Below are 25120 nucleotides of genomic sequence, written 5' to 3'. Positions count from 1 at the left end.
TGCTTGCTCATAGGGAGTTGTTTCATTGTTGGGGTGTTCTCTGTATTATTTGAGGGACTTTACCTTACTATATTACATGCCTTGAGGCAGCTGCTGTTGCGATTTGGCGCTTTTTAGATTGAATTGAATTGATTGATGGCACTGAGTATTATTCACAGAGAGTTGGGGAACGGGTGCAATTACAGCCTTGTAAAATGGCGACAAATATAATTTAAAACCCACCTCCTCAGTTCAGTGATTGTCATTCCCTTTTCCCATAATGGTTTCCTTGACTTCTTGCTCATACCAGCATCATTCCCTATCCAGGGTGTGTTGTGAGGAACGGCCAGAGGAGAGAGCGGGGAAGTGAAGACTCGAGTTAAAGATATTCTGTTCTGTTACTGTAAGCAGCCAACAAATCTTAATCCTTCTAAAGTAACCCAAACCTCTGCTCAGTTATCCTTGTGTGTGGAATGAGGCTCAGGAGACTTCTTCTACTGCTATGATTGAAATTTCCGTGGCAGAAAATAGTTTTCTTTGACAACTCCTTGAGTGAGCACCAGCTAGGTTTAGTTCTGCTTGAAAAAACTGGGTCTCCATGATCAAACACACCGAGCCCAGTGTGAAGTGGAGATAGCATGAGTGTATACTGTATTTTAGGCCACATTCATCAAGCGGGTTGTGGTGTGAGTGGGCTCCTGTGTGTAAATATGTGACAGGTTGCTGGTGTGTTTTTGATGGAAACAGGGCAGTGGCTGCTTTGACTGCCTCCCTCATCAAACTGTGTGACAAGTCCTCTGAGACAACTCTCTTGCTTCAGCTTTCACACAGAATGAATCATAAAAACATCAGATAGCTGGGGGACTTTCATATAGCCATATAGATTTTTACAGTACATGAGGATCAGCAGGCTCTTCTCAGCTCAGTGAGGAGTGGGTAGATTGACTGAGACAAGCTGGCAAGTGTTACAGTAAATTATGTTAAATGTCCAGTTATAGCCATACATTTTAATCAGTCCCCTGTCTTTTCATTTCATAATGTTTTACCTTCGAAAACCTGGATATTTGTGTCAGACAGCCCAAAGTCTGCACCTATAGCTTTGGCTTGAATCTAATCTTAAGTGAGATAAAAAAAAACTACTACTGCTGCTGCTCGTCACTCCTCCCAGGATATGGGCCATTCTTTAGAGTTGGGTCCAAGTGTAGCCCAACTTTTTTGCTTCTGCCTCGAGGTCTCATCGCCAGGTGTTTCATGGGCGGCCTCTCTTTTGCTTTTTTGCCTTGGGGGTTCCACTTGAGAGCCTGCCTGGTGATGTTGGTTGGCAGTTTACTGATGGTGTCTGGCCAGCAAATGTGGAGAATCCCTCTGAGACAGCTGTTGAGGAATGTCTGGATTTTTCTACATTCATTTTCAACCCACGAACCTCCACATCTACCAGTGGAAGCGTGTCCGAAATTGTGATGTGGTTACAGAAAAGGTCTCTGGTTGTTTGCAGTGAGCTGAGAATTATCGCTAACAGCAAAGACCATTAATAAAATAATTGACTGCTTGGATCCAGCCATCAATAATGGCACCATTTCATTATTTTTTATAAAATTCATCTTGACTAAACATTCATAATTAAAGAGAAAGCTCATTTTAAAATTTTAGAGTAAACACTGTGAAAGTACAGTGTGGTGTGAAAGTAAACTAAGTAAGTTATGGGAGCAAAAGAACGATAGTCAACTTTTAGCTATTTCCATTGGCACTGGGGAGGTAAACGAAGCAAGATCAGTGAAATGAAATGATTTGAATATCGATAAAAACCTTTAAATATCACTGTGATGCTTAAAAAATACATGAACATTTTAGGTTAGTTGTTATTTTAATCTTTTACAACTAGTAAATAAAGAGAGAGTGAAAATAGTAAGAGAAGAAGATAAAAACAGTTAACTGTTTACTGAAACATATATAATATGGACAGACTCTCAGCTTTCATTTGAGGGTAGCAACATTCAAACTGAAGGAGTCTCAGCTCTGCTACCCTCAAAGGCACCAAAGCTAATTGGAAAGTTGACTCAAAGGCTATTTCGTGGGCAGGTGTAGACAATTCTTCTTCTTATCCCAGCTGACCATGCATTTCATTTTTCACAAGGCTCACAAACAGCCACTGAAAGCTGCTGCAGTAAAGGCCTTGCAGAGCATTGAAAAGGAGGAAACCGACAATCTGCCGATGTCCATGAGTTTCAGCCTTCAAGAGACTCCAGGCTGTTACTGCCAGCAAAGGGTTTTCCAACAAGTATTAGATGAATGAACATTTTATTTTCAGTGATGTCATTTGTCCAGTAACTTTTAATTCCCTGAAATGAAGCGATTGTGTTAAAAATGCTTTCTTTACATTTGTTTGCAATCTTTTTGATCACTGAATTAAAGCTGAAAGTCTGCACTTCATTTAAAATTCATTGTGGTAATGCACAGCCCCAAAATTGGGAAAACAAGTTGTCTCTGTCCAAATATTTATCGACCTAACTGTATACTCCACCAGAATAAGAATCAAAACACTTGGAAAATGTTCAGCTTTGAAAGCACAGTTTACTTTCCCCTGTCTGCATTTGCTGCTTGTCCTTGAATCCACTTAAACATCAGTCACACCACAGAAAACACAAGCCAGAAGGTCACTCACAAAGTGCTTCCTCTGCCAAAATGCTCTGTATTGAAAGTTGCCCAGAACTGAGATTTTAATGCTTTCTTTCTTTCCCCACGCTCCACATCTCAAGGAAATTCACTTCTGTAGTTTTTACCTAATCTTGCTAACAGACACTCATTTAATCAGTCGTTGGCTCAAGTTGCCTAAATTTGTTTTTTACGCTTGATGAAAGATCTAAGAGGAAAGCAAGAAAATGGATTTCTTTCTTTCTTTCTGTTTTTCTGTAGTTTAGCTAAGTTCAATTGTCTGTTGAAGCGATTGGTCAGAAAGTAATCTCATGTAAGTCTGGAGAATCTGGAGCTTGATTTAAGTCTCTGCAGGTTTGTTTTAATTGGAAACTGAAATATGTGGAAAGCAATTACATCCCGGAAATTGAAAATAATCTAAAAATGTAAACACAAGCAGCAGTGTAATAAGCCATTTATTCTTTGAAGATGCTAAACCAAAGATACATTTCCCTTTTTCTTCTATTCTTGTACTGCTTCATAGTCCCTCCTCCATTCCTTGCATGTATTATATTTTTCTACAAATGTTGGTTGCAGTAATAACCACAAATAGTAATGCAGCTCTGTGTCATGCCTGTGGTGTCATCAAATATGCTCACACAGTAGAGACAGAGGAATAAGAAGAGATAGAGGGAGGGTGACTTTCTGCCACCAGCAGAGCCAGACTGCTGCCGCTACTGGAAGTGTTTTGATAGTGAACCCACATCTGCTGATGACATTGTATCATGGGTTGTCACCAAAGGCCACTGTGGGTTAATAGCATCCTCAGAGATGGTGAGTGAGTTCCTCTGTGGTGTGACACACACTTTGAACCGATTTCACACGTTTGCACTCATTCCAGCACAAAGTCCGAGGTCACAGTTACCTTATAAAGACCCCTGTAAATGTGAAAAAACACAGAAAGAACAATCACCTAATTGGAATATAAGCTTAAATTATTATGTTATTATTGGACTATAATTTTTAATGTTATGTTTTATTCTGACAATATTTAATTGCCTTTTTTAGGTTATACAATATGTGCTAATGTCCCTAATGCATATTACCAATTATTTTCCAAGCATATTGTAGGATTCATATTGATTGCTTGTTATTTCACAAAAATCTATGGATGGACTGATGGGTACACACGAACAGCAGCTGTTTGTGCCTGGCTGTTAGGCTGCAGTCAGTGTTTTCAGCCAAACAGTGACACTACGTCCCTGAATGTCATGCCCCAACTCACTCATTAGTTTATTTTTTCATTTTGTTTTCCTGACCAAACTTCCTGCCTCCCCCACCGCAGGCTGTATCTTTATTTGATTGCTGCTGGGATACATAATAACCAGAGAGCAAGAATGAAAAAGACAGATTGAATTTAATTTGTAGCTCAGAGGTAAGTTTCCATAACACAGTGTTTGGTTTCTACACTGATAAGAAAAGAAAATAATTAATTAGCAAGCACAAAAGTTGTTATTTGCACAGTACCTGTGATTAAATTTTCCAGTTCTTGCAGATGCTGAATAATGAACAAGAAAACAAACAAAATAATAAAATAATTGGTGCATAAAATTTTTTGACTTCAAATTCTGTAAGTTTAAAGGTTGTTTTGCTTTATGCTTTATGATAATGGTGAAAAATCTTTTGTTCTGTTGAGTGGTGTAGGTGAGGACATGGGCAAATATTTGCATAAACCATGTGTAAAAACATGTCGCACAAAACTGTGATTCATCAGTATTTTCTTACCTGATTTGTTACAATACTGCAGTTTCAAACCCAGGAAAACACTTATATGTAATACCAATAATACTAATCATACTCAATACGAACGTCATTTAAGTTAAAAACAGTAAGAGGTGCCTTTTTGGAAATAAAGATCAGAAAAATGTAAACAGTAACATCGATCACAGCACTGTTTTAAGTTGCCTGAAGTAATGCAATAAACATAGTAGCATAACTGTAAATAAGGTATATATGTGACAGATATTTAAATATAATAGGCTGCATGAGTTGGTGCTGTGCATCTGGTGCTTCTATTTTAAAAGTAGGACTTTAAGAGAAACGTGACACTCTTTAGACAAAAAGAACTTATTAACACTATTATTGTTACAGACAACAACAACATTATGGTTTTATTATTAGCCATAGTTACTAGATGCTAACTTAACCATAACTTAGCGGATGGCTAATGTGGCTCTCAAATGTGTGTGGGCTATATTTATGGTTCAGTGTTTAAATACTTCAGTGTTGTTGAAGCAGCCGCTTTACAAAATTCAATCCAAAGTACTACTTCAGCTACTAATGTAGGTACTGGCTCTATATGTATTTATTTATTTTGACAACCCTGCATTTTAAACACATTTTAGAAGTGCCTTCGACACAGCTTCACAAACAAGTGATGAAGGCCCGGCTGTCTTAGAAACTAATAGCAAGCTAAAATTGGCCAGAATCAAAATGAAATGAACATCAGTGGAACAATAAATACATGTAATGAACGCACACTATTAACTGAAAAGGAGCACACTTTAATTCTTTTAATCAGACTTTGTCTTTCTTTTTTTTTCCTGTAGCCGTGCAGGCGACTCTCCACCACCATGGCTGCATTTTCCATGCCACCTCAAGGCAAATCTAAAAAGAGTGTGTGACAAATTACTGTCATTTAGCTTGCCTGGTTATTTTTTGTGATGCGCAAGAACTTTGTGATGCGCATATTAGCGAGTGAGGCCAGTTGTATCACGCATCCTGTGTTTTAAAGGAATTGGATTTGAAATAAACCATCTAGTGCTACAATCACACTAGGAAAGCAGTGGGCTGGAGACCACAGACAATCAAAACCGCTTTGAAAATGTGCAGTGAACTTGCAGTCTTGTTGCCTTTGAGATGGTTGCTTTGAAGGCGAAGACCAGGTCTGTGCACGCTCGCAATCAGCTGCTGTCTTCAAAGTGACTTTGGTGCGTCAAGACAGTGATGTAAATGGCAATAAGATGGAGTCTATTGCCATCTATTGCAAATCGTTTGCTTTCTACATTAAACAGAAATTCACTCTTACATTAAGTTCAGCAAGAACATCAGACATTTGAAAAAAAAAGTTCAAAAATCGCTCCACAAATGATGTCGTTGCTGCTTGAGGCAATTTAACTGGGAAATAGGTGCATGGCAATCTTGCGTTTATGTAAGAATGTAACCAGAATATAACCAACTGGCAACCAGCTAAGTTGAGTGCCCTTTGGCAAAGAGACACAGACTGGCTTAATATTTTGTCTTTATTTTAAAATTAGACAGCAATCATTAGCAACTCTTTGCTAATCTGTCTGACTGCAGTCAGTCTGATCCAGGAGACAACTGTTTGGAGACAGGTTGTCTCCCACTTGGTGACATGAAGGTGTTGCATGCTCAAAACTGTGGGAAACCAGTGTCTAGACCTTAAGGGGCATTTTTGTTTTCCATCTACAATTAGCAGAAAAGGCATTAGTGCATGTTATTATTTTATTTTACATTGTACTTGCTACGTTACATAATTTTTATAATTTACAGTGATAAAAACAACATTTTTTCCTAGAAAATGGGGCTCAATCAATGCAAAATTGATGCCATGGATTACATCATGTGATCCACTTTGCTTTAACTCCATAATTTCATTCTCATCTAGTTCTTGCTTATCTTCTACTTATATTTTTGTGCCACCCATCTGGAGAATCAGCAGTGCTGGAGCAGTTTTTGGATGCAAACCGGGTTCTGGTTGTATGAATATAACATGAAGCCTTCAACAGGAAGTGAATACTTTTTGTAAGCAGCGCATGCTGGTTTTGATGTGCTTTCTTCTGGGATTGAAGAGGATTCATATATGGATTTATTCTACCAGTGGAGCTTACTTTAACACTCGCCGGTGACAGGAGCTTTGTAGTCAGACTCTCTGTAGCTTTATAGGGAACGATTGACACACACATACTGGAATGTTCCGAATTTGAAAATATTATTAAGACTGATTGAAAATTCCCACATTAAAGTTTCAAATTTATCTTAAAAATATTTGTATGACATTTTACTGGTGGTTCAAGTACTAACATGTAGAGAACATAAGCGATGTACTTCATGGTGTCTATATAAGTTATCTGTGGTAGTCAGCACGGGTCATTTTTCTGTTCACTTTTGCTTGAAAACGGGGAAGGAGTAGCTGGTTTTTTTGGACATTACTCATCTAATGGTTGGCTAATGAATATATGGACTCTGTTTTCAGCAAAGTGGCCATTTTTTAAAACTACTTAATTAAGCCTCCATCTGTCTGTGGTGCTCATTCAGTGTAATGTTATTTTTGGCTTTGGATAGTGCCTGACATGGAACCCGGTTTATTTATTTTGTACTTTTACTAAGTTGGCTGTTAAAGTTTCATCCTTTTATGTTGCTTTTCTTCTGAAAGAGATTCAGACACACTTTTGAAGCATTTTTTCTTCAAAAAAGCCAGCAAAGATCACAAAAAGCTTATTTATGATTATTTATCCTTCGGAAGAATGTAGCCCTGAATGATTGTTAATTAAGTGTCTTATGCCTGTCTTATTCCTAAGTATGGCAACAGACTAACTGTGAAGGCAATGAAACTGATTAAGATGACTGATGACTGTCATTTTGCCGTTATGCTACTCTGGCTGTGTAAAACATCTCTGCATCATCATTATTCCGCTTTCCCATAAAGTTGTGTCGGTTCATGTGGACACGAGTGTTTTCAGTGGGAAAAACATTTCATAACTCATCCAAGTGGCTTCTTCAGTCTCCACTAACTGAAGGTTTTCCCAAAAGGCTAGCGCTATTAAACTGAAGTTATCAGCAGTAATGGGGACACTTGAAAGTTGATGTATACCATAAACTAACACATAGGGATCAGTATTTAGGGTGTGATTCACATCCTCCACTGCAGCATAAATTTAGATGTCATCAGGATGCTGCAACTCCACTCTTGCATGTGCTGCTTTGGTTCTTGAATTAGTTGTGAAGAAGAGCAAAGATATAACACACAAAGAGCTCAAGTGAAAACAAGTGTTAAAGCTGGTATTCCCTAAGGCTCAGGGCCCCCGGCCAGAGTCATGTATATAGTGTATTCTTTTACCTGTGTGTTTCCTTTGCATTAGTTAACACGCTCACTTGGAAAGCTAAATGTTGCTGGTTCAATTCTAGTTGGAGATGCAAATTTTGAAAGGCTTCTGCAGTAAAACTCTGAGCTACTGACCCCTTGTGACAAAGGAATAGATGGAATTAACTGCTTCTCCCTCTGGCTAAATGGCACAGCACAAAAGAGCTGCCTCATCACGCCGGGACACTGTTCTCTATTTACAGCTACAGTCCAGTGGCCACTCTTCAACAATGAGTATATGCACATACTTAGCAGGAAGGATGATTCGAGCAGAGAGTGATGGGAAGCCATTTGGGTAAAATGGAAACAGCCATCTCTGAACTGAACAGGGACCCTAAGGGTACATCTTTCACCATCTTTACAGTGCGTGATTGCAGCCATTCCCCAGACTCTATGAATAGTACATGAATAGTACTCATGGCCATTGCTTAATGGTTGAGACAATTTGCATATCAACAATCATCAATGATCTTGTGTCTCATTATTGTACAATGATGCTGGTTTTGATCGTTATGCAACTGTAGAGTTTTTAAAGCGGGGAAACCTGCAGTCAGCTGAGACTGAAGAACTCAAGAACATTTGGATGAGCGCTGAAACAGTTCTCCCACCAAAAACTTTGCATCTAAATGAGCTGAATTAAAAGAAATCGAGTGAAAATCTAACGTTCTGTACTGCATGTAGACAAACCAAGACTACTGGTTTCATGTGCTATGCTCTCAGCACTGCTGCCATTTCTTTGGTAGCACAATGGAGCTGAACACATTTACTGTGACAGTGAAAGCAGAGGTGTTTGGGTTAATTGCAGTCAGCCGTCTCCCCTCTGACAGATGAGTCTGTCTGAACGTGAAATGTATTCACTGAAGACTGGAAATGTCTGAAATAAGTTAATTGGCTAGATAATGACATGGGTTGGACTATTCATCACTCACGGATGCATAAGGACTGGACTGTAACGGAGATAAAGGATTAACTTCGTTCTCTTGCACAAACTGCTGATAACGACTAGCTTAGTGTATTCTAACTTGTGCTACTTACAGGTTTACTGTTAATAACTTTTTCAAGAGTTGTGGTCATTTTGAAAAATTGTCTATCACGTAGACTATATTATGTGAACAGTGTAGACTAAGGCCTCAGTCACATTGGTCTAGAGACCAGTGGATGACTGCCTGGGAACCACCCGCCGCTAAGGAAAAATGTGCGTTCCCTGAACAGTTAGTGAGCACGTGCAGGAGATTGCTTGTTGTTAATGGAAGATTTTCAACATGCAGCTACTTTTACGCAATTACTTTACAGTTTTCTGAGATAAAAACAGAAAGAAACAAGGAAAGGAAAGGAAGCAGGAATAAAACACAAACACCAAATCCTTATGAAGATATTCATGAAGTGTCTCTGCCTGCTTTGTGTGAGTTTTGTTGTGGGGTTTTGTTATTTTTAAGTGCCCCTACTTTTACCCCGGAATGATAGTTTTCTAAAAATATTATTTTTAATAAGCTGTGTTCCCACATTTCCAACATAACTTAGTATTTATGGAGTTTATCAGCCCCTTTAGTGTTTCTCTCTGTTAAATTCAGTTCTTGTTTTACTCTGTTAGTTGTCTCCTGTGTTTTGTGCTGTTTGAGTTCCTCCTGCGGCTGATTGTCTTGACTAAACCTGTGTGTAGTTTGCCTTAGCTGTCTCCATTTCCCTAATCACCTTGCGTGTATAAATAGTCCTGTCTTTTCCTCAGTTGTTGTTGCAGTGTCTGTTATCCTGCCCACTGTGATTTTCCTCCACGTTCTCCTGAGGTCTGTTAGATATTGTGCTTCATGGCATGGATTGTGTTTTGAGCTTTTATGGATTAGCCTAAATAAACAGCTCGTCTTTTGTTAATTTGGTCTGCCTCCTCCGTCCTGCACTTGGGTCTTAACTTCTCTATTCAACAAATCGTGACACAAGCCAGATTTGTTTTAAAAACATGCAAGCTACAAAGTTCATCACTGCTGTTATTTTGTTGAATAAGTTATTTCATGCTAAGCCCTTTACTTTGCACTTGAAGCATTTCTATTTCTATCCCTATTCCCTTCAGGGTCTATGTAATCTTAAGTTGAACTATTTATTCACTTGTCTCCAACCAAAGCTGAGATGTATGCTAATTTTGAGCTTCAACGGTGGTTTAATTGGAATTGCTTCCCTTTACAACAACAGTGTGACGTTTCCTGTATCATTTTCAGACACAGCATTCACTGGACTTTAATCAGAGTAGAAAAACATGTCAGCTCTTTGTCAACAATGTGAAGCGATGCACTAGACAGAGTGCTAACAAGCATTTTAAGTGACAATGCCCTAAAAGATGGTCCTGCGATTTTATATATTCAGTTTTAATTAGGTAGGGCAAATATATTTAGAAAACATGCATCTCTAATACTTCACTGAAATCAGAAATACTAATGAAAATGTTATGGTGATGCTAAGAAAGTTCATCTACAGCTCACTGAACACTGAGTCTCTTTATATGCACTGCATTTCTGCACAATTCATTCTGTTGATTTGTCAACTTTGCAAAACATTCTAAACTCAAATGTATACAGACATTCACAGCTCTAGGCTAATCAATAACCAAAGCTAAAACCTTTTTCTGTCATCTTCAGGGTGTTGGTACGGACCCCCACAGTGCCTTGGCTCTGCCCTCTGACTCCAAGTGGCACAAAGAAAAAGCAGAGGATACCCCGTTCCAGTTCCTGGACTCTGATGATATGACCATCAGCATAGGTAGAGCTGGACATCTCTCAGGCAAGCCTCCCTTCATATACCCACATCAGCTGTTTTTTGGGCTGCAGTCTTTGTAGCTGCAACCTTTTTAGTCTCTTTGTTTCAAATGCATGATTTGGTTGCAGTTGCAAAAGAGGTTCAGGCATTAGAAAGCAAAATCGAGGAAAAACGACTGCATTTGGTTGGCTGTCTGAAACCTGACCTGGCGCTTCTATGATGGCTCTCTTTTTGCTGTCCTGTTTTTTCTGTTTCTCTTTTTCTACCTGCCTTATCTCACCACCTGTAATCCTCACTGGGTGCTCTTGTGGCTGAATGGTGTTTTCATCTTGACAGCTCTTGGGAAATTATCCTTGGCTGCAACACTAAACCTTCCTTTAAGCAATCATCTTTCCGAATGCTATTCCCTTATAACGTAATGTCCTACATACTAATTGTAAATTGTCACACTTGTCTGAATCGGTTTATAATGGGTAGGTTGTTCTGTAATTAACATAAATTATAATTTCCAACGTGCAAGACAGAGACAAGTCTAATTTTGTACTGTTTTGCAGAAAACATGAGTAAGAAACATTTTCTAACATATCAGAGTAATATTATAGCAACTGAGCAGTGACACCCCACATACAACTGCCTAACGAAGGTAGAAAATTAATGAGCAAATAAATGCAGCAAAAACATAACATAAAATAGCAAACATAAATGCTGGCTCACTTGGAGGGAAATAGACTGTCTGATATGGTTTAGTCAGACTTTTTTGCTGTTAGGTTACAACAAACACCTGGTCATCCAGAGGTGAACGTGCAACAGCCTCAACCTCTGGTGAATCGCTTTCAATTTAAAGATGATTGCACAGGTTGCCTGGTGGAGGCACCCTGGTTGTGGCTGGATCCTCAATGTAGGTGGTTAATGTGAACGTCTGTGTATTTCGGTATTTAGCTAAATACACAATATATTTAGATATACTGGCTTTGTATAACATTTGTTACATGTACTTACCTATAAGTTCTTACTAGGATAATACAACACTAGTGCTTGTTTATACTGTGCTGACTGTGCTCAGAGCAGCTGGTTTGTTGCGTTTGTGGCGCGCTAAACATGCGTCTTGCCTTCAGGGAAACTCCATTGGTACTATTTTTGGTAATGGTAATAGTTTAGATAAGTTCGCTTTTCATTCACATGTTATGTTCTGTTTATTCCTGCACTGAAAAGCTGTTAACTGTCGCTCTGCGTTCTTATGAATTCCAAGCACAGCAGGGGCTCTGCTGAATCATACACATTGTTGATTTCGAACCAGACTACCAGAGCAAATGGTGAAAATGAAATAGAGTCATGCTGCTAATTATAAGCCTTATGTAGTTATTTTTCTTTGGTGTCACAATGAACCCAATTAAGAAATAAATCTTCACCAGCACCAATTGTCAAGACCGTAACTCATGAAAAGTAATGGTCAGGTAGAAGGAAGGAAGAAAACAAGGACTTTTTAAAAATCTTAATTATACCCAAAGTGTTGATGCTGCATTTCATTGACTTTTTAAGAGGTATTGAGTGCACAACCTCCTGTCATTTATCATAGATCACCTACAAAGGTTTTGGGGTTTTTTTAAATCATGAATTACTTGTACCCTTAAAAAAATATTGTTTGTTTTCAGCATACAGTCAAACCAGAATAGAGACAGCCTGAAAAGCAGGGTCTCTCTGCTTGAGTTATTTAGTCAGATTTTGATTGACAGCTTTTTTGCCAGCTCAAACAACCCAAATCAAATGGGAAAAAACAGCAGAGTTTGATTGAACTGGACCAAAACGTCTAGATATCCTGAGTATGAGTATAGGAAACAGAAAAATACCTTCCTTCCATGCAATATAAGGTGACCCAAAGGGCCTGACTCATTAATATGTAAAGTTTTTATTTATTTATAAGATTAAAAAAGAAATTCTGAAATAGGCAAAGTTACATTAACATAAGAATTCAACAACTTGTCAGATAAAGATAAAAATATGTATGCAGGTAATGCCAATTTTAAATTACCCAGGATAGGATGATTATTCAATTCAATTTCAATTCTTTATTTATTTGTCACATGTAGTTATAGCTGGTACAACATACAGTGAAATGTTTTTCCTGGCTAAAAAAGTACTCCCCCCGACTGTGCAGACATGCTAAAAAGGATTTTACATAAACTAAAAAAAAGGGAGGGGGGGGGAGAAACAAAAGTTAAAAAGTAAAAAATAATATAAAAAACAATGTAAAAGTCCATATGTTTGTGCTTATAAGTATATATCCATGACATGCAGGATATTGTACTGTAATAATTTAAATGAAAAAACTATAAAAATATACATTATTTACATAGTACAGATATATATAATAAGGTACGGATAAGGTTCAGAGAGAAAAGTAAAATGCAAATTATGTACTGTGTGTGAGATTGTCCATCATGTCGTCCGGTTTGTGTTTTGGTTGAGGAGTCTCACTGTTTGTGGGTAAAAACTCCTCCTGAACCTTTCTGTTCTTGTTTTCAGGCTACAGAGGTGCTTTCCTGACCTCAGTAGCCTGAACAGTTTGTGGGCGGGATGGCTGGAGTCCCTAATGATCCTGATGGCCCTGGATCTGCACCTTTCAGCATAGATGTCCTGCAGTGCTGGTAAAGATGTTCCCATAGTGCATTCAGCTGTGCGCACAACCCTCTGCAGGGCTTTCTGTTGCTGTACTGTGCAGTTCCCGTACCACACCATGATGTTGTTGCACAGGATGCTCTCAATTATCTCGATTATTTAAAGCTGGGTTCTTCTTCTTCCAGCCCCTCTCTGACACTCATCTAATAAGGGCTGAATCTGAAAAAGAAAACACAAATCTGGGATTTTCTTAGGGTAGCACAAACTTAGCACCTCATTTTACAGTGGGGCAAAAAAGTATTTAGTCAGCCACCGATTGTGCAAGTTCCCCCACCTAAAATGATGACAGAGGTCAGTAATTTGCACCAGAGGTACACTTCAACTGTGAGAGACAGAATGTGAAAAAAAAATCCATGAATCCACATGGTAGGATTTGTAAAGAATTTATTCGTAAATCAGGGTGGAAAATAAGTATTTGGTCAATAACAAAAATACAACTCAATACTTTGTAACATAACCTTTGTTGGCAATAACAGAGGTCAAACGTTTACTATAGGTCTTTACCAGGTTTGCACACACAGTAGCTGGTATTTTGGCCCATTCCTCCATGCAGATCTTCTCGAGAGCAGTGATGTTTTGGGGCTGTCGCCGAGCAACACGGAATTTCAACTCCCGCCACAGATTTTCTATGGGGTTGAGGTCTGGAGACTGGCTAGGCCACTCCAGAACTTTCAAATGCTTCTTACGGAGCCACTCCTTTGTTGCCCGGGCGGTGTGTTTTGGATCATTGTCATGTTGGAAGACCCAGCCTCGTTTCATCTTCAAAGTTCTCACTGATGGAAGGAGGTTTTGGCTCAAAATCTCACGATACATGGCCCCATTCATTCTGTCCTTAACACGGATCAGTCGTCCTGTCCCTTTGGCAGAAAAACAGCCCCATAGCATGATGTTTCCACCCCCATGCTTCACAGTAGGTATGGTGTTCTTGGGATGCAACTCAGTATTCTTCTTCCTCCAAACACGACGAGTTGAGTTTATACCAAAAAGTTCTACTTTGGTTTCATCTGACCACATGACATTCTCCCAATCCTCTGCTGTATCATCCATGTGCTCTCTGGCAAACTTCAGACGGGCCTGGACATGCACTGGCTTCAGCAGCGGAACACGTCTGGCACTGCGGGATTTGATTCCCTGCCGTTGTAGTGTGTTACTGATGGTGACCTTTGTTACTTTGGTCCCAGCTCTCTGCAGGTCATTCACCAGGTCCCCCTGTGTGGTTCTGGGATCTTTGCTCACCGTTCTCATGATCATTTTGACCCCACGGGATGAGATCTTGCGTGGAGCCCCAGATCGAGGGAGATTATCAGTGGTCTTGTATGTCTTCCATTTTCTGATGATTGCTCCCACAGTTGATTTTTTCACACCAAGCTGCTTGCCTATTGTAGATTCACTCTTCCCAGTCTGGTGCAGGTCTACAATACTTTTCCTGGTGTCCTTCGAAAGCTCTTTGGTCTTGGCCATGGCGGAGTTTGGAGTCTGACTGTTTGAGGCTGTGGACAGGTGTCTTTTGTACAGATGATGAGTTCAAACAGGTGCCATTCATACAGGTAACGAGTGGGGGACAGAAAAGCTTCTTACAGAAGACGTTACAGGTCTGTGAGAGCCAGAGATTTTCCTTGTTTGAGGTGACCAAATACTTATTTTCCACCCTAATTTACGAATAAATTCTTTACAAATCCTACCATGTGGATTCATGGATTTTTTTTTCACATTCTGTCTCTCACAGTTGAAGTGTACCTCTGGTGCAAATTACTGACCTCTGTCATCATTTTAAGTGGGGGAACTTGCACAATCGGTGGCTGACTAAATACTTTTTTGCCCCACTGTAATTGCATGCCAGCAAATCTAGCGGATTAATTAACAAGACAACAAAAATGGCAGTGCCCAAAGGCGTTGATTAAACACAAAACATTATTTCAAACTCTGAGACAGTTTTTATGGAATATTAAGTTGTGGCAGTAACCTGCATGTGCTTGCTTTAGTGCTATAGTCTTGTAAAATACAAAGCAACATACGCTTTTTTTTAGAGCACACTGCACCTGAACTATAGGTACTAAAATAAAACAAGTGCCACCTCAGTGGGTCACCATTAGCATTGGCTGGTCTTTGAAAATTGAACAGTGCAGCCTGTATTCTTATTAATTACCACACTGTTTTCCCTGCTGACATAAAACTTTGGGAAGTTTGTTCTTGCTACCAGGAACAGTTTGACTTCAACCTGGATGTTGCTGAGCGATTGCAAAGTGCTTGGAAGATGGAGTTATATTTTGAATTCCTTCGTGTTTGCGTATGCTCCTGTGAGTCACTTTCTGACTCACTCACTCCTCTTTATTTCCGTCATTGTCACAGTGACCTCCGTGTTATTCAGTTGGTTTCTTTAAAGATAAAAAGGCATTTCTATACAGTGTAAAACATGTTTCATTTTCACTGTTGTAAGGACAGCACCTAAATGGCTGCTAAATGTGTTAAGAGACAAAAAGTGACAAAAGTGATAAAACACTCAAAACTGACAGTGAATCCCTGCTTTAGTCGCCAAGTCCACCAAATGAGTAAATATATATTTCAAGCTACCTTCGGTGTGGCTTATGGATCAATTAGTTTCCCTCATGGCTTGCCTGAGGGCACTGAAGTCAGTCAGCCAATACAGTAAACAGAAAGGAGCATAAGACCAGCCCTCATCAAAAGTGCTCTAAGTCACTGCAGGCCCGACGTGCTATTCAGGATGCAACATAGCTAGTCTGCAGTAGAGAATTACAATTTCTTTGTATTTTGCTTCCAGGGACACAGACTTGTGTTAGTGAGCAGCAGGCTTTCTGAAAGTTTTCTTTTGACAGTGACTGCACTTTTTCCCACAGATTTTCCATGAATTGTTGAACATTTCCAAAAGATTTTTTAAACACTGACCTATGAATTATTCAAGCATTGAAAACAGGCATCTTACTCAATCAGGTTTAAATTATATCTTTCGGAGTTTGGTACTGCCATTCTATTTGCAAATAAATAAATATATTCTGAAATTGAATATACAAAAATACCAATTATAACACAGTTTGACAGGCATCAAATAGTTCTTTTACACCAACAAGGTATTCTTAAAGAGCTATTTGCTAAAACTTGGCATATCTCAGCATGACGTCCACTGTGTACTTAAAATATTACAAAATAAAAAATGTTATGCCTAAAAAACTACAGAGGGTGAACTGTATATGGAAAGAAGAGAAAATCTAGCAAAGACCTGAGAGATGCATCAGGCCCTTCTGTTGATCCATCTGCTGTCTACTGAAACATCATCAGATATGGTCTCATTCAGTGGAAGGATGGCTGTCAAGAAGCTATTTTTAAGGAAGAATGACTGGGAGGAAAGGTAGAAGTATGTTACATTGCACAAGAACTAGACTGTGTCAGTGTCAACATGTTTGATGGAGGGATCAGGGCTGCAGCTAAAGATTTTGGTTGTCGACTAAACTGCCAATTTTTCGTAGTAGTCGATTAGTCTACGATTATTTCAATAACTCTTATGGTTGCTTCCTATGGGCAAACCTCCTGTTATAGGCTCCAGTAGCTCATTTGCTCAAGTCTGTGAATATCATCCTGTTGTCTCACCCCACAACAAATTAAATTCATTAAAACTAGGAGACAGTGGAGCTATTCCTGTTTAACGGTTAACTATCACATTTCACAAATGGTGCTCGCTTAGTAAGCATCATCCTGAGAAGTTTCCGACAGGTAAGCCAACATAGACATTACTGTACAAACATTACCAAAAACAAGGTATCAACACGGCGCACTAACTTAACTGAGTTTTACATTTTTATCATGGAAGGAAATCTCTGCTTTTGCACAGCCTGCATTTAACTTTGTTTGTTTTCTTTGAAATGCTTTCACATTTTTTTAAAATTTTCGTTCCCATTTTCGTCCGTCCTCCTGTTTTGCTGTTCGTGCTACGTTCTTCTTTGTTAGTACTGAGTGCAGTCTCAGCAGATGATACAGATAACAGAAAAGTACCGTTACATTTTTATCCACCGTACAATACCACCTGGAAAACATCTGTCATATTGATATTGATCCCAAATACACTGCCAAAAAAGAATTCCTGGAAAAACACACAATGGGACACTGTCAGTCATGGATTGATGTCCCCAAAACCATAACAAAGATGCCTCAAAGGTCATGATGAAAAAGACAAAAAAAAAACCTGCCAGCATCCAAAGAAAAGCTTTGAAATGAAGTCTGTAGAATTATTTCTGAAATAAATTACATAAAGCTTGCCTAAGAGAGTTCAGGCTGTGTTGAAGAATAGCAGTCATCCTGCCAAATGGTGATTTTCAAGTTCTTTAGTATGTTTTTGCCTTGAACACTATGCTTTGGGTGTTTCAATAATAAGCTGTACTTATTTCCCATTTTTCTAGCAAAATATAAAGAAACTGCAGGATTGCCCAGTACTAGTATTTCACAACAGATCAAAAGAGTAACTATGTTTTATTTTAGATTAATATCAGAATCCCTGTCTTCCTGCACAGTACAACAGCTGCAGAGGTGAAGATGATTGTAGCCTCTGGGCTCCTGGTGTCATTATAGATTCAAATCTAAAGGCTTCTTTTGCATTCAAGGCCACTGAGTCTTCTTTAACTTCACCTTAATGGGGTTAGGAGCGGAGGAAGGTGTAAATGCTGTAGATATCAGCAAATGCTTCTGCAAGCAAGCTGTACAAAAGATGATTGACAGCTTTTTTCTTTTATACTTTAGACACCGCTCTTGGTTAGATGTCTAGAGTAATAGTGCGTTCAACTCCAAAAAACTTTCAAAGACATTTAGGGTGCCCGGTTTTAAAGATTTTCGAAAGGTTCCAGTTCATGTCTATTGAAAGATTGACCTTGTCAGGCTTTGCTTTTATTTATGATTCTTTTACAGACAAAAGCTATTGATAAATGTCTCTTTAGGTTCATGTGTAGAAACTCATGTTTAAGCTATAATCAATATTTTATTTTAGCATTACATGCATCCTCTCAATCAATGCTTCCTTTATCTTTCAGTGTCCTTTGGTGATCTGATGATTGGTGTTTGGGCTCTTTTTTTTGGGGACCTCTTTTTTTAATTTCTTGACTAATTTATGGATATTTCCTCTTGGTTTGGGCTTTATCTTTATTTGAAATCTTACCTTTTGACTTTTTGGAAGCAGTTGTTGTTGTCCTTTTAGTCATCACAGAAGATGAACAAACCAAAAGCTCATTCCAGTCCTTTAGATGTGTGGTATATGAATGTGGAAGGTGTGCATTACATTTTTGTCTTTATTCTAATCTCCCAAGCAGGTTGATAGCTGCTTGGAAGTTTAATTATGCTTCATTTCCATTGCTGAGATGGGCATCTGTTCAGAGGTGGGAATTAATCTTCTATTTTTAGAGAAGAACTTCCTCCACAGAACAATTAAGCACAACACCAGACATTTAAATTTGCATTTCAACAACATGCTAATTATTCCTAAAGAGTAGCATAGCCACATGATTCATGAATTTGAAGTATTGTCTTTGCTAGAAGTGACTTCTGGTATTTATTTTCTGTATGACTTCATAGGTTTTTTACATCATTCTTTTCAGGATTGGTTGAGTTGATTGAGTTATGTTTTCATTCATACACAGCTCCCTAAAATACCACCACATTACTTCAGTGAGGCTGATGTCTGGATTCAGCCATGTTTTATAGATTTGCTGCTGTTCTTGGGGATCACCGTCTTCTTGCATGACCCAGTTTCAGCAGCCTTTAGCTGCTGGACAGATGTCCCCACATTTGAGTCCACAATATTTTTTATCAACAGAGGAGTTCATCATCAACTCAATGACTGTGAAGTGCTCTGGACCGGTGGCTGCAAAACTAGCTCGAATCAGCCACACCACTATCGCTGGTGCTTGGTTTGTGCTAATATGGTGCTGTGCATTATGGTCAATCATTTCTCATATGTCCAGAGGACATTGTTCCAGAATTCGTGTGGTTTGCTCAAATGCAGCTTTTAAATTTTAGCCATGCTGCAGTAATCTTTTTAGAGAGTCTATCTTCTGGAAACCCTTCCATACAAGCCACACTTCTCAGTCTTGTTCTAATGGTGCTGTTACAAACTTTAACATTTAGGCCTGTTGACCTCGAAGTGAATTTGCTGGGACATCCACTTCTGAGAAGATTGTGGCATTGTATTACCACACATCTGAATACTCCAGACCAGAGGTGGTCCTGTAGTCATACTTGCTGATGAGTTAATCAAATAGCAGCATCTGTCTGCTACCTTTTTAATTCCCACGGACGCAGCAAGGATTTACTGCAAATGGTCTGCAAGGTGAAAACTTTCTTTTTCACATAACTGTGGGCATCTGCCAATATCAGTCTATTGGAAGTCTTGTCAAAAAAGATCTTATTTATAGCTGATAATAGCTCATTTTTTAAAAAAAAACTCTGTTGTGCCACATGAATTTTGCATTGGTTCATCGCGTGACAAAGGGCTGAATGAATCAAGACCTTCCGTGAATTCAACCTTGTCAAAATTCAAAGACCATACCTGATGTTTGCAGTCTCCCCTTGGAGATTATCTTCTCATGCAACTTTCTTAGGAATCCTGTTCTGCCAAGGAGAGCAAAGATCAATTTCTGTTTCAAACTGAGCGAGCCTTCATGTCAGAGCACATCACTGGGGATGAGAGCTGGGTCTCCAGCTACAACATAGTGGGTAAACAGGAGTTCAGTACACAATTTTTAACCCCAGAGAAGTGCAGCCAGGAGCATGCTCACCATTTTCTCCAGAATCACAGGTTTGTGCAACATAATTTCATTGCCCAGTACAGTACAGTTACACTGTAACAATGTCAGGCATATGAAGGAGAACGTTCAATCAAAACAGCCTGGCTTTGCTGTCAAAAGTTGTGGTCATAAAAATCAAAACAACATCGTTGCTCACCACCAACTATTTTGCTAAACAATGAACATTTTACCAGACACTGAACATTGTGAACACTCGTACACAATATAGAATGCGTAAAATTATTTTAGGCATTGCTATCATTCCACAATATCAGTATGCAAACAGACTACAGAGAACTGCTGCAGAAATCCCAGAGATGAGATAAAGGGTAAACAGTAAACCTGCGGTATAAATAATGACTGGATTAATTAAGGAAGTAGATGCAAATGTGCAGAGACACGGAGAATATCAACTGATTAATGGTTGGGAGTGGCTGACGTGACAGAAGATTTAGTGAATGGAATAAAACAAGGCAAAGAAGAATGAATGAACATGTAAAGCATAGCAGAATGTGGCACATTTTGTTGTTGGTGTAATTTGATCCAGTATTGTAAATCACTTGGATTAGAATCGTTGACCATCTCTCTGAGGTTTTTAAATTATGTTTGAGATATTCAATTCAATTCAATTCAATTTATATAGCGCCAAATCACAACATAAGTCGCCTCAAGGCGCTTCATAGATACAGAGAGAAACCCAACAATCATATGACCCCCTATGAGCAAGCACTGTGGCAACAGTGGGAAGGAAAAACTCCCTTTTAACAGGAAGAAACCTCCGGCAGAACCAGGCTCAGGTAGGGGCGGGGCCATCTGCTGCGACCGGTTGGGGTGAGAGAAGGAAGACAGGATAAAAGACATGCTGTGGAAGAGAGACAGAGACTAATAACAGATATGATTCAATGCAGAGAGGTCTGTTAATACATAGTGAGTGAGAAAGGTGACTGGAAAGGAAAAACTCAATGCATCATGGGAATCCCCCGGCAGCCTACGTCTATTGCAGCATAACTAAGGGAGGATTCAGGGTCACCTGGTCCAGCCCTAACTATATGCTTTAGCACAAAGGAAAGTTTTAAGCCTAATCTTGAAAGTAGAGATAGTGTCTGTCTCCCGAATCCAAACTGGAAGCTGGTTCCACAGAAGAGGGGCCTGAAAACTGAAGGCTCTGCCTCCCATTCTACTTTTAAATACTCTAGGAACAACAAGTAGGCCTGCAGATATCATTGTTTAATGTGTGCAGTGGTTTACAAGTGTGTATAATAAAGAAAGGGAATATGTGGTATGAATAGTAGTGTAATGTGAGTGCAAAAGAGCTAGTAGTGCCTGAGATGCTGAGTCAGTCAACTTTTTAATAGTTCCACTTATGAGTTGATGTTGAGTTTGTCTAAATATTTAGTTCTTGAGCCAAGACAACTTAAAGAGAGAAAGTTTGGCCATTTGGAGTAATAGCAGCTTTGCATTATTCAATATTTCAGGGTGTTTACACCTGCAGTGTTTAGTCTATTTGGTTTAAACTGCAGCTTGCACTCAGGTGTGGATCTAAACAACCACACCAAGACCCTTTGGAGGAGATGGTCTCAGTCTGGTTCTGCATACATCAGAGCACTTTGTTTATGGTCTAAACATGATCCGACCCAGCTACCAGGTGTATGCAGCTTGTTTGAGATAAATGCCTTCCGATATGCAGGCTTTGCGTTCTTGGATGCGGCAAAGGGTACCATAGGTGTGCAGAGTACACAAACTACTGGTAGAAGTTAGGTATCTATCTCTAGCCACTTCCTCCAGCTAATCCCAGGGAACGCAGAGGCATTCCCAGGCCAGCCTAGAAACATAATCTGTCCAGTCTACCCTTGATCTACCTCAGGGATTCCTTTCTGTAGGACGTGCTGTCAGCTCGCCCAGTAGACATTCAAATTCAGATGCCAAAACCACCTCAATGGCCTCCTTTTGATGTGGAGGACGAGCGGCTCTTGAATGGATGAAGTCTTCATTGCATCTCTTAGGGAGAGGGCAGCCACCCTTCAGAGAAAGCTCATTTCTGCCTTGTATCTAGGCTCTTGTTCTTTGGGTCACTATTCCAAGCTCGTAGGGTAGGGATGTAGATCGGCTGATAAATCAGCAGCTCTGCTTTTATGCTAAGCTTTTTCTTCACAATGATAGACCAGCACAGTGTTCACATCAACTAATCATCAACTAAATGAACCAGCCTCTCAGTTCATTTTGTGTCTGAAACAAGACTTTCTGGCTTCTCTTAATTTGAGGCTACCCTCCCTTTATGCCAGCTTTGTTCTTATAGGCTGCCCAATTGTAAGGTGTTTTGGGCTTCTAGAGCTTTCCGGCCAAGGCCCCATCCCTGACATGGCCATATTAAAAATTTCCACTTTTACTTACATAACAGAGAGCTTTAACTTTTTTCCCCAAGGAGTAAAACCTCCATCCATGCTGGATACAACATTTATCATCTTGCAAAAATATGAAGAGATTGATGACATTTATTGTGTAATTAGTGTTCAATAAAAGTGCAGTGCAGAAGCAAGACATTGGCTTGCTTACTAATTCTTTTGATAAACAGTAGGGAATGATGGTGTCCTTACTTTAGTATACTTCCGTGTTGTCTAAAATGTAGTTGACACAGCTGATACATTTGATACATCACACAAAAATCTGTGACAATAGCACAGGAAAGAAACTGATGGCAGCTGGATTCATTGAGCTATTTGAAATATTCATACCAATGCCACACCTGTGGCTATGAATACCTAATCGTTGGTACAATTTGGATTGATCATGTTTTGTTTCTTGGTTAAAACAGAATGAGCCAATCTTTCGCTCTACTAGCTTTAGTACAGTGTTTTTCAACCTTTTTTGAGTCGCGGCACATTTTATACACCACCAACCAAACTTGCTCCAAAATGACACATTGTAGCCTAATACAGTACATATAATGGCAAGTTAGTCTCTCAGTTTGTTTATACTCACTCAGTGTGAAACCTGGGCCTGTCTAGATGAACACAAAGATGATATTCTGGCAGGAATTGAAGAAAGACATACAGGCGTTTAAGCTTGCTTGGGACCATGGCACTGTTTGAGAGCTTTTCTCCACACACCAAAGGCAAGGCAAGTTTATTTGTATAGCACAATTCAACAACAAGGTGATTCAAAGTGCTTTACAGAGACATTAGAAACAAAAACAAATAAAAAGCATGATTTAAAATTGATTAAAACAAGCAAAAAAAACAAACTAACTAATTAACAAACAAACAAACAAAACAGTATATAAAATCAAAACAGATAAAATCCGAACAGTAGATAAAATCAGTAGTTAAAATGTAAGTTTTGACATTTAAGCTTAAGTGCGGATTTGGTGCTTTATTCAAATGCAACTGAGAACAGGTGAGTCTTCAACCTGGATTTAAATAAACTGAGTGTTTCAGCTGATCTGAGGCTTTCTGGGAGTTTGTTCCAGATATAAGGAGCATAAAAGCTGAAACATAACGGAGTCGGTGCAGTCCGATCTCCAGTGAAAAGTAAATCCAAACAAAAGATAACTTTCACTGTATTGCCTCGAGCTCACCGTTTTTGCTGTCTTTTGACTACCACTGGTACTAGGCTCTTCTGGATTAGAATTTTGTCCAGGGCACAGTTCGTAGTCCGCAGTTTTTCCTTTGTTGTACGTCTTGCAGCTGCCATGTAAAGCGCGCATCACTAACTGTGTCTTAACTTAACAAGGTGATATTGCGCTACCCACTGCCACCCACTGACATAAAAGAGTAATTACTCTACCAGTCACTGCATTGAAAGCACAGATGCCCAACAATGATTTTATTACTTGTAGTAATTATTAAATTGTATTTTTGGACCAATTAATTAAAATTAAATGGTTGGGAAACACTGCTTTAGTAGATGCATTTCTCCAACTGCACAAGTCCTGAAACATGTTTAATAGATCAGTTCTCTGCCTCCTGCTCCTCTCCAGGCATTTGAAGTGGCAAAAAGCCCTTGGTAAGCATGTTTCGATTCAAAGATGCATGTATTCACAAATACACATTCATGCTTAATGCATAGCATCCTAAATAATTCAGTTGAGATTGGGAGGAATCAAAGTGTGCCTCTATTTTGTTAGTGCTTCAGTTTAAATTTTTAGATTTACTTTGAAATGACAAATGGGATTACGTGTGAATTCTTCAGAACACAGTATGCTGCAGGTTCCAGAATGGTATAGTTGTAGTTGTCAGGAATTGATGTCTTTCCGTAAAAAAAAACGTTATGTCATTTGTAGCGTTTGCCCAATCTCTTATAATGAGGGGGCAGTGATGCCATAGTTGTGATCAAAGGGAAATCTTAATGCATGCTGCAGCCACATCATATACCTGTACATTACATTAAGTCACTGCTTAAGATGCAGTACCCGTTACTGAATTCTCATGAATAAAAAAAAGAAAATCCTGTCTGACCTTGTGTCTCTAATTGTTATAATAAGGGTTTTTTTTAAAGAACTTATCAGTCAGCCATAATGAAATGCTCAACAAAGCAGATTTTAAGATAAGAGAGAGTTAAAAACACATTTCTAAACATTTATAATTGAAAACAGACCAAAATAAATCTATAAATAAAGGTTTTAAGAAAAGCTTATGACAAAAGTGATTTATCTTTCATCAGAAGAAACTTCAGAGAAGTTTCAATCTTTGACTTTAATTCATTGTATAATAAGTGTCTCTGACAGAAAAAGATCAATAATCTGTTATTTGTTTTTAGTGTTGGACACTAATATCAGAGTTGACATCAATCTGATTGTATTGGTACCTAACTAGTTCTAAAGAAATAAAAGGTACTTAAGATGAAGTTGAATATAATTGCATGACAGTTGGAGTCTCTCAGACAGTATGTAGATATGGGCCATTTCTTGTTCTGATGGCTCAAGGATATCACCATTATATTTGTGGCACTTTGGCAAAATGCAGTACTGTTATGACTCTAAAATGGTCCATGCGGTAAAAAAATGCATATGGACCAAATATGACAAAAAGCATGAATGGCATTTTTAGCAAAGCTTGGGCAAAGTTAATAACAGTTAAGTTGAGAATAAACTAAAAAGGTTTGGATTTACATCCAACATATGTAGGCCAGTCTTCTTAAACTTTAT

The 25120-nt window shown here is 38.9% G+C and overlaps 1 protein-coding gene across 2 annotated transcripts in view; it reads left to right on the top strand.

The window, feature by feature from the left end:
- Window positions 1-25120, top strand: part of slc39a11 (solute carrier family 39, member 11) — a 174995-nt gene that overhangs the window by 100799 nt on the left and 49076 nt on the right. Inside the window, exon 5 of one of the 2 annotated variants that reach the window (XM_082543682.1) lies at window positions 10402-10522. In XM_082543682.1, the coding sequence (XP_082399808.1) occupies window positions 10402-10522 (121 nt within the window). Of the gene's footprint in view, window positions 1-10401; window positions 10544-25120 lie in introns of both variants that reach the window. The other variant, XM_082543681.1, reaches the window with a different exon arrangement.

Source organism: Aulonocara stuartgranti (genome assembly GCF_965226115.1).
Source record: "Aulonocara stuartgranti genome assembly, chromosome: 8".
Lineage (NCBI taxonomy): Eukaryota > Metazoa > Chordata > Actinopteri > Cichliformes > Cichlidae > Aulonocara > Aulonocara stuartgranti.
The sequence above is the reverse complement of the archived record's forward strand: the minus strand, read 5'-3'. Positions and strand labels throughout refer to the sequence as shown.